A 10,916-nucleotide genomic window follows, 5' to 3' on the forward strand; every position below is an offset into this window, starting at 1 on the left:
TCTAAGGCCTGAGAGGAGCTGAGACCTGTGAACGGTCAGAGCAGGTGAGGCTGGAGATTTTCCCCAGATAATTCTATTTTATCTGGGTGTACTCTCATACTCTTACAAAGTAAAGCTAACTGCCATCTTAGGCAAAATACTGAGGCTAGAAACACTCTTTAGCGGCCACTGAGCTCGCCCCAGTGCCTCTGGGCTAGAATGCAACCAACCAACCAACAACCAAGCAACACTGCACAGATAAACAGGCCATTCTCTCTTTATGATCTTCAGACTCCCCGAACAGAAAGCCGACTGTTCTGACTCACATCTATGGCCGTCTTCATGCCCTTGCCGCTTACGTCATCTCACACAGCTACAGAGCTCTTACGGAAAGTAGCCATGACCTCAATGAGGAAACCAAACCAAGGCCAGATTTCTGTTCAAGTCAACAAATATGTTGTTCTTCAAATCATAATCTATATGCACAGCTCTATTAGAGCTAGAGACAAAACCAAAGAGAAAGTGGACAATACGGCTTTCTATTTAACTGCTGAGTTGGTATTACACTGTCAAGTACATCCTTTGTTTCCTCTTATCACCCCCAGAAGGTAGGTGGCAGGGGACTGCTAGAGAGACAACAAAATACTCTCTGAGTCTGGCAAGCATTATTGGTTTGCTGACCTCAGGCTGGAAAACAAAATTCTCTACTAAACAGATTAACAGAAAAGATTCCTCTCAATTTGGGAGGGAATTCCTCTCAATTCTGAACAAGAGTATAGCCATCAGCAGTGTGTGGAAGACAAGTGCAACCTGAGCCCTGAAAGGATGTTAAGAGAGGGGGCAGCAAGAAACAAATGCAGCACTCTAATCTGAAATCCAAACACTGTCCCCTCTAAGGGCGTGCAGGAGTTGGTAGTGAGGTAAACAGAGGGTCAGCAGGCAAAGCTGTCCAAAACTCCCCTTCCCCAGGCTCCTTGCCCTTCCCAGAGATGCTTGGATCCTGCATCTTCTAGCCCTGAGAAGCTACATGAGGTGGGAGGAGAAGACGGGGGAGAGAAATCCACAAAAATGTTTGCGTACCGATTCCTTCTGATGGGGTAAAGTGTGAAAGGGTAGTGATCTGAGTTCTTAGCTGTATAGAACAGACAGGAATGGAGCAGCAACAGGGCCATGCTAAGTGCTCAGAATGTTCAAAGTGTGTCTGAGAAGGGATCTATAAAGCTGTGTTAGGAAGGAAAACGTACTAAGACTGACATATTTGTAAAGCTAAAAATATTGAGGGGGTTGGAAACTGATGCTGCTAGAAATGAGAGGAAGACTGAAATCTCACTATACGATCCAAAAGGTGGGGCTTCTTTCCAGAACTTGTCTGAGTTTTGAGTGCAAAGACAGTGACATAGAGGGGGTAGGCCGAGAGTCCAGAGCCCCCAAATATCTGTATGTGGAGACTGTGGCTGGGAAGATATTTCCTCTAATGGAGCAGACAGGAAAAGAAGAGGCAGTATGGCGACCAGGGCCAGCTCACCCAAAACCCTAACATACAGGCAGACATGGAGGTTATGAGAAAGGGGCAGAGAATTAGTGATGCTATGGGGCTGTCCACAAGGCACCACCAGTTAAGAGGCAGAATCTAGATAAGATTCTGGTAGAGACAGCTAAGGGGAGGCCGCTCACAACCAAAGGGTGTGTATGTAGTTACGAGGGAGGTGCTATACCTAGGTACTGTTTCTAGGAGCCTGCGCAGTGGTTGGTCCATCATGCTAAGTGGTGAAGAAAGGGTACTAGAATATGGCTGAATGGGTCAGAGTTCACCTCCACATCCGCGCTTGGACCCAGATGTCTGGGGGTGACTTGAGTTGGGTGTGTAGCATCGAGTATTCCACGCCATGGCTGTACCAATAAAGATGCTTTGGAGAAACTGGGTGAGAAAGCTACTAGCCACACAACACGACCTGAGGCGCCGGGACGCCTTTCGGTTCTTGGGTTTTTACACTTACACACTTACACACTTACACACACACACACACACACACACACACACACACACACACACACACACACACACACACTGTGCCACCTGTTAGCCCAAGCTCCAGGCGCGCAGAAGTGCGGCGTCAGAAGCTTCGGGCCCCGGCTAGGCAAGGTCTTTAGGCCCCGGGCTTCAGACTCCCTCCCCCCGGCCGGCTCCGCAGCGTACCTCGTCGCCGGTGCCCAAGCCGTAGTAGCCGTTTGTCATCATTTCCCAGTGCAGGAAGCAGACCAGTGCGTCCTGCGGGCAGCTGATGGCCGGCGCGGCCGACGCGAAGAGAACCTCCAAGCCCGCCATGGACACTCGCGGCTTCTGTGGGGAAGGAAGAAAAGGAGAGGACTATGCAACCAAGCCGCTCCGCCTAAGAGCAGAGGGACTGAGAGCAGCGTTGTCAACACCTCCGGGCGCTGCCTCCGCTCTCGGCGCCGTTCGCAACAGCAAGAGAAACGCAGAAACCTGCGCCGGAAATAGCTTCCGACTTTTTGGGAGCTCCGGGTCGGAAACGCGGGCGCCGAACTAGAAAGGTTCCGCTGGCTAGCGCGTGGGCGGGAGCAGGGCTTATCAGAGCCGGATTCTGCTTCCGCGTACAGCCGGCCCACTAATGAATGAACGCCAGGCTGGTAATCCCTGGGGGAAAAGGCCACCTGCTGCCAACTAGAGTAGACTTCCCATTTGTAAAGCGGAGTGTGAACGAGGCCGGAGAAGAATTTAGGCAATGTGGCTTAGATGTTTTCATAGTAATTTATTAGTATTCTTGCAGTGCTTGCCTAGTAGCTCCTTATTCTAACATGCTAAACTTTAGTGCATTTATTGAACTCTTCAAATCCAGTCTTAGGCAGTTGGTGTTAATGACAGTACACCAACACTCGGTAGATTTGGAATTTGTGTCACAGTCAGCCAGTTAGTGGTAGAGACGCTACCGGGAGCTGGTAATTTGGCTTCTAGACTAGCATTTATGTATGTTGGTTACATGCTAACTCCTGTGCCGAAACCTTACTTACATCTCCTCTCAACAAATTCATGGGGCATATTCTATTACACATTTTCACTTTATAAATGAAAAAACAGACCAGAGAGTTGAGATGACCTCACCAAAAAAAAAAAAAAAAAAAAAAAAAACCACCACAGCTTTTGACTACAGTTGAGTCCATGAGCCACTTGCTCACCTGTCTCCATTAAGATTTCTACCACCTCTTATTTCTTCACGTTTCTTCAAGTCAAATAGTTTTGTTTTTTGTTTTTTGTTTTTTTGTCAAAATTTCCCATTCTGGTTGGTGCCATGACCTGGGCCATTGGCATTTTTCAATTTGGCGCCTGGCAGCAGCCTTTTCTACTATACTGTTTCCACCCTCCAACCAGAGAGATGCTGTTGAAACACACAGGGCACCATGTTTCTTAGGTGCAAACCAGGCAGAGTTCCCACCACAAGGGAAAAAGTTAATTCTAGATTGGGCACCCTCTTCCTCCACAGGCCCTGTGCCTTTCTGACCATCACACCAAAGCGTCCTTTCATTCCCTGTCCCGACTGCCTTGGCTGCCTTCAGCTCTCATGCCTAGGTCAGCAGGTCCTGTCCTGGTGGAACTGCTTAGTGTTGTTTTAATAGAAAAAAAAAATCCAGTGTGAAATCTGCCATTTTGGAAGTGCTCGGCGGCCTGCACAAGCCCACAGGAAGCATATGATTCACGTGAGGGCCAGGAAGGGCTTCTTGGAGGAAGAGATGGCCAACTGCACAGAACTCCCATGGAAGAATAAAGAAGAAATGTTCCTGTAAAAGAGAATAGTGTAAATGTTCCTGTAAAAGCGACCAGGCACCAAGGTGAGAAACGCAGTTAACCCTGTGTGGCTGCAGGGTCAACACTGCCATGTTCGCCTTTCCTCTCCACACCTGTGGCTCTCAACCTGAGGTCACGACCCCCCACAGGGCTCGCATATCAGATATCCTGCATATCAGATAGATGCATTACGATTCATAACAGTAGCAAAAATTACAGTCAAGAAGTAGCAATGAAATAATTTTGTGGTTGGAGCTCACCGTATATGAGGAGCTGCACTAAAGGATCGCAGCATTAGGAAGGTTGAGAACCACTGCTCCACACTGTGCTCCAGGCGTCAGCGGCAGAGGGGGGTGGGGGAGGGGCAGGCATGCAAAGAGAAAGCTATCAGCCCCAGATGGGAGGAGAATTTTATCTCTGAAGTAGGTTAGAATTGCTGGTTCATGATGATAAAAAAAAAAAACGGGCTAGACTTTCGGTCAGCTTTATTAGTGCTTTTACTGCTTTTTTTTTCCTCCTTCCGTTATATGTGGGGTTGTTTTTTGGTTTTGGTTTTGTTTGTTTTTTTTGTTTTGTTTTGCAGTGGAGCCTTTTGCTTCCTGAGGCACCAGTTTTCTCACTCTTGGTTCTCCACATTGCTTTGCATACCTTCGAGTGTGGCCTGCAGCTCACAGGCCTCCCTTTTCTTTTACACATCACCTCCTATATTAGTGTGCCCGCCCCCCCCCCACCCCCAGATGCCAATGCTAAAGGTATGGTGGTGCCTTTCTGTAATCCTAAGACTCGGGAAGAAGAGGCCGAGGATTAACAGTTTAAGGCCAATTTCAGCTACTTGATACTTCAAGGCTATCCTGGGCTACAGGATATCTCGGTGAGAGTCTGAGTGGGCAGTGAGCAAGCCTCTGTGGGCAGCTGGAGCTCACACTTACCGGGGAACAGTGATGGGGCGGGAGGAGACCAGAGATGTCCCAGGGCTGGACTGGAGATCCAGGAGAGTGTTTCCCTCAGGTAAGAGCTACTTCTAGAATTATGGAAAGCCCTCAGGTAGAGACTGACAGAACTCAGAGGAAGTGGCTCTGGCGCTTTCACGTGACTGCTGGGATGGGAAGGGTGTGGTGTCTGCTGGGGTCCTTCTGTCCCCAGCTAAGTGTGACCTGTGCCTCAGGAAGTCTGTGTGTCAGGAGACAGCTTGGGAAAGCCATTAGCACACTGAAAGACCAGAGCTGAGCCCCATCTTCTGCACCAGCCTGTAAGTCCCCAGCATCTTCCACCCATGGCAACAAGTGAGAAGATTCTCTGGACGAGATGTTCTCCACGTCTCTCCTGGTCCATCAGGATGTTTCTGTGGACTTACCTACATGAATGAGCAAGGATCCCGGTCTGCCTTAGGAGACCTGGGAGAAGCTGCGACAGGGAGCAGATGGGAGATGCCTCCCCACCGATAGCCTCTGTCTACCTGGGTGGAAAAAGGCCCATGCCAGAAAAGGGCACAGGGTGACAGGAAGAACGGGTAGGTGGCTGTAGCCACCAGTTCCTGGTTGCCAAGTGATAGCAATGTGCACATTCCAAGCTCTGTGCTTCCTTGGAAACTGTTAAGAGATGTGCTACAGGGCAGGCAGTGGGAGCAATGAGGAGTCGGACCAGCATCTTTTTCCTTTGGCTTCAGCTCAGCCACTCACTTTCTCCAGAGAGCTCTCTATAATAGATACTGTTCTTTCCTTCCACTAAAAGGCTGACTGGAAGCTAAGGCTGCCTATCCCCCTTGCCTCTGGGTGTACAACATAATTGCCACTAAGAGCAAACAACTTTCTTTCGAAATATAATTTTAATATAATACAATTAGTTTTTTCAAAGGTTTTCTTTCTCATGACCAAACACACAGAACGGAGTTTATTTGCCGTCTTAATCATTTGTAATCACACAACTTACTGATACCAAGGGCGTTCGAATTGTGCGAGCATCACCACCCTTCAGCTCCCAGCTTTTCATTTTGCCAGACTGAAACTCTGCTCATTAGACAGTAACTTCCCACAGCCCCTTCTGTCAGCGGGTGGCGGCTACTTCTCTGTATCTCTGTGAATTTGGCTCTGTGGGCGACACAGCTATGAGCCTGAGTGAACATGTGTGACTTCGGGACTCTGCTTCCCATCCTGCAGGGGCTTAACCAAAGAAATGGATTTGTGGGATCCTCCACCATTTCTGTTTTTGATTACTTTCAGACGGGGTTTCATGTATCCCAGGCTGGCCCCAAATTCATTATCGAAGACCTTGAACTTCTGATCCTCCTGAGTGCGGGAGCCACAGGTCAGGTGAGCACCACCGTATCTCACTGATGTGATGCTGCAGACAGAGTCCAGGGCTTGGGGCATGCTGGGCAAGCATCCTACCAACTAACCTATCCCCCGTTTTTAAGCTTCTGAGGACCCCACCTAGTGTTTACCCTGGTCTATACTACTTTTTATTCCCATAGACAGTGCGTAAAGGTTTCGATCTGGCCACACCTGACTGGAGCCACCCAAATGGCAATGAGGTGATGTTCTTTACTTAGGATACACAGCATTAGGCTTCATTATGGCTGCCATTGTGGTCTTGCCTGGCGTTTCCCTCTTGCTTTGTGATGCTGAACATCTTCTGGTCTGGCCCTTATGAGTAGAAATGTCTATTTGAAGTCTTGGCTTGTTTTTGATTGCTTTTTGGGATTTTTTTTCCCTTATATTTTGGGTGTTATTCCATGTCAGCTGTGTGATTTACAAATATTCCTTCCCCTTCTGTAGGCTGAAATTTTACTATATTTGATAATATCTTCTCTCTCTCTCTCTCTCTCTCTCTCTCTCTCTCTCTCTCTCTCTCACTCTCTCTGTGTGTATGCATGTTTATGTATGTATGTATGCATTTGTGTGTGTGTGTGTGTGTGTGTGTGTGTGTGTGTGTGTGTGTGTGTATGTGTTGAAGATCAGAGGGCAGCTGTCCACCTCGTGTTGTTTGTTTGTTTGCTGAGACAGGGCCTCTCAATGGGAGCTGGGGCTTGCTGGTCCAGTAAGCTGACTGGCAAGTGACTCTCAGGTACCTGCCTGCCTCTGTCCTCCCAGTGCTGTGATTGTAAGTATATATCACCATGCCTGATTTTTGTGGTGGAAGCTTTGGTTTCTTTAAAAACTCAGTTATGTTATGAAAACAGGTTTTTGTTTTAATCCCAGGTGTGGGATATGGGGGATGGTCCAGTTTGTCCACAGATGGTAACAGCCTCATGAGATGGGTGATCTTTGTCAGCAGGAAACTGCCTCATGTGGGGAGTGTAGTCTTTGCCATCTGGAAAACATCTTAAGCTTTCTTGAGGTCCATGCTTAGCAGGCTGCCTCTGTTGAGAGAGGCTGCAGGGTGAGTTCAGCGGAGCTCCAGCTGGAGGCTGTGAGCAAACTGTACTCATTGCTGCGTGGCAATGTCTTTCTTGAAGGCCCCAATCTATGAATGAAATACAAAATCCGTAATTCCTCTGTGTCTGTCTTCTTCCGCGTTTCTGAGATTTGCCCATGCTGACAGAGGTGTCAACCTTTTCTGTTTTTATTTCTGGGTACTAACATTGTCATATGGATAATAGCCCAGTTCATCCCTTTCTTTACTGATGATAGACACCTGGGCTGTTTCCATGAGCCCCAATTATGTATCACATGCTGTGAACTTTGCTGTACCAGTCTTGATTTGGATGTAAGCTTCCATTAGCCTTGAGTAAACTCCCTGGAGTGGGATTGCGTGGCGTTCTACTGGCCCGTGTTTATCAGACACTGCCAAATGGATTTATGAAGTCGTTATGCCACTTCATCCCCTCACCCCGGCACTGAATTAAAGTCCTAGTTGCTCCACATCCAGCAGGAAGGGATTTAATATGGAATGTGCTTACAAAACAGTTGGATAGGGTAACACTTTTCCAGGGGAATCTCTTTCTATTCATCCCTGAACGGGTACCAACAACATACCAAAGGCCCGATTCTACCCAAGTCCATGTTGGGGGGAATCCATGAGTTTATTTTGCGGGAGCAAAACCAGCTGTTTTACTGAAAAGCCCCACCCCAGCAAGGATGATCACTTCCCAAAAGCTGCATAAATGAAGTCTCCCTTTCATTAGCTTTCCATCCCCTGCACACTATGGCACCTTCAGAGACCACATCACGTGCACGGGGGTGGGGTGGGGGGGTGGGGGTGGGGTGGGGTGAGTGGAGACTGTGAGTTGTGTGTGAGAGAGGAGGAAGTATGTGGGGGAGGGGCTGGGATCTCAAGCGATTGATAACTTCCTTCCAGGGCAGAGTGTCAACCTTGAGAGTTCGAGGATGTGGGGTATGATCACAGGAATAAAATCCCCAGCAGCCTGAGCACTTCCTCTAGACTTTCAAGTATTTTATCATGGACCAAACAAAAAAGAATTTCAGGACTAGACAGGTTACAAATCAGGGTTAGGCTTGATAAAGATTTTTGTTGTTGTTGTTTTGGTTTTTTTTGTTTTTCAAGACAAGGTCTCTCTGTGTAGCCTTGGCTGTCCTGGAGTCACTTTGTAGACCAGGCTAGCCTCGAACTCACAGCGATCCGCCTGCCTCTGCCTCCCGAGTGCTGGGATTACAGGCATGCGCCACCATGCCCGACTGATAAAGATATTTTTAACATAAGCTTAAGCCTGAGCATTAAGAGAGATTCTAAGAAGAAAGTGAAGCAAGCCCACAAACATGGATGTAGGGTTCTCCAGGATGAGCTCAAGGCCTCCCTCCCTCCCTCCCTCCCTCCCTCCCTTTCTCTCTCTCTCTCTCTCTCTCTCTCTCTCTCTCTCTCTTCACTCCCCCCACCCCGCTTTTGTCTCTCTCAAGTCATATATTGGATTCTGGTAGAGTCATTTGGGAAGAGAAAAATCTCAACTGATAATATATTCCCACCAGATCGGCCTGTGGGCAAGCCTGGAGTATGTTTACAGTTAATGATGGAGGTAGATGGGCCCGGCTCATTGTGGGTGGTGCCACCTCTGGGCTGGTGGTCCTGGGTGTTAGAAGAAAGCAGGCTGAGTGAGCCATAGTGAGAAAGCTAGTAAGCAGCACCCCTTCATGGCCTCGGCATCAGTTCCCGCTTCAAGATTCCTGCCCTGACTTGCTTTCATGATGAACTGTGTAAGCAAAATGAACCCTTTCCCTAACAGGTTGCTTTCGACAATGGCGTTTCATCACAGCAATAGAAACCCTGACTAAGACGCTGTCTTTAAAGGGTTGCTTCCCAGGGACACCTGACAGGAGTTACCATTGATAAAATGACTAGAAAAGATCATCCTGAGTGAAGTAACCAGACCCAGAAAGACACACATGGTATATACTCACTTATAAGTGGATTTTAGCCATAGAGTACAGGATAAACATACAATGCACAGACCCAAAGGAGATAAGTAACAATGATGACCCAAGGGAAGATGCTAAATCCTCTCCCAGAAGGGAAAATATAAAAGGCAGAGATAGTGGTGAAGAGAGGGAACAAGATAGGAGAGGGGGCACAGAGAGATATGAGGGTGCTGTCTGACCTGGGGAGAGCCAGGCAGGAGGACAGAAGGTCTTCAGAGAAAAGAGAAACCGTGGGCAGGGCCATCTCTGTGACAAGCTGGAGACCTAAGTCAGGGAAGGCTCCTGAGAGGATATGAAGGGGCCTCTGGCTGAGATCCTAGCAGCAGGGCCCGAGTGCCTAAAGAGGACACCCTCTAACTAGACAAGTCTCCTAGTAGAGGGAGGGAAACACCAACCCACCCACACCAAAAATTCAACCCCAAATCTACCCTGCCTACAAGATGTGCAGGGATAAAGATAGAGCAGATAGAGCAGAGATAGAGGGAATTTCTACTAGTGCCTGTCCCAACCCAAGACGCACCCCAAGGGAGAGAGCCAACCCCCTGACACACTATTAATGATCCTCTGCTATGTTTGCAGAAAGAAGCCTAGCAGTGTTATCTCCTGAGAGGCTCAAAACAAATGTTGAGACTCACAGCCAAACAGGATGATGTGTAGGGAGTCTTGTGAATAAGTAGAGGGGTGGGGGGAGGAGAAAAGGACCTGGAGGTGCCAGGAGCTCCACAAGAAGACCAACAGAACCGACTAACCAGGGCCCAGAGGGGTTTGCTGAGACTGAAGCACCAACCAAGGACCACGCATGGACTGGACCTGGGCCCCCCCTACACAGAGGTAGCTAATGGACAGCTCAGGGATCATGTAGGTCCTCTATTAATGGGAGCAGGGGATGTCTCTGATATGTACTCTGATGCCAGCTTTTTTGATCACTTCCCCCTGATGGCACTGCCTTGCCAGACCACAGGGGACGAGGACACACTCAGTCCTGATGTGACTTGATGAGCTGGGGTGGATGGGAATGAGGGCTCCCCTTTTCTGAGGAATAGAGCAGGGGGGAGGTAGAGAGAGGGAAGATGGGCCTGGAAGGAGAGGAGGGTTGAGGCTATGATGAGGATGTAAAGTGAACAGGAAAAAAATTTTCCAGGATGCAGGAAGACAGATTACCTTTATTGTAAACAAAGTTAGCAGTCTAGGAAAAGGAGTGAGCCCCATCTCAGAGCCATATGGACTCATCCATTGTTACTTTAATCTACATGCAAAAGGAATACTATTTCCAGGTGGCAACGCGTATTTGTTGTGCTGGAATTTATGGCTCCACAGCTGGCGAGAGGTTTTCATCAGAGGGGCTCTTGTATCCTGCCTCAGTGAGAGTCACGTGAGTAGTCAGAGCTGCTGTGTGTTTGAGATGGTGAAGGCCATGCTGAGGAGGGTGGATTTCCACAGCAGCCTTGCATGGCCTTCACCGTTTCTGCCTGTTCCCCACCACTGGCCACTCTTTGCAGTTCTCCACCTGCCACTACTGCATCTGCACTCTCCCCTTCATGTTATCGGTTCAACCTGCTCTATTCACGCTAAAGTAGCTAGAAGTAGACAGGAATGTGGCCGCACATCTTTAATCCCAGCACACAGGAGGCAGAGGTGGGAGGGGGGGCAGGTTTGGGGGAGAATCTCTAGCCTGGTCTACACAAGGAGACCCTGTGTGCTGCTTTGAATGAGAATGGTCCCCCATAGGCTCATGCATTTGACTGCTTGGTTCACAGTTGGTGGGA

The 10,916-nt window shown here is 48.6% G+C and overlaps 1 protein-coding gene across 1 annotated transcript in view; it reads right to left on the reverse strand.

Moving 5' to 3' along the window:
* The window catches only part of PSMF1 (proteasome inhibitor subunit 1), a 31,434-nt gene extending 26,140 nt beyond the window's left edge, over nt 1-5,294 (reverse strand). Inside the window, exons 1-2 of the mRNA XM_084775360.1 lie at nt 5,136-5,294; nt 2,177-2,320 (exon numbers count right to left, since the gene is read on the reverse strand). Coding sequence (XP_084631486.1) covers nt 2,177-2,305 — 129 coding nt within the window. The 5' untranslated portion in view covers nt 2,306-2,320; nt 5,136-5,294. The remainder of the gene's footprint in view (nt 1-2,176; nt 2,321-5,135) is intronic.
* Nucleotides 5,295-10,916: the final 5,622 nt, after the last annotated feature.

This window comes from Acomys minous (genome assembly GCF_964271855.1).
Source record: "Acomys minous genome assembly, chromosome: 3".
In the NCBI taxonomy this organism is placed as follows: domain Eukaryota; kingdom Metazoa; phylum Chordata; class Mammalia; order Rodentia; family Muridae; genus Acomys; species Acomys minous.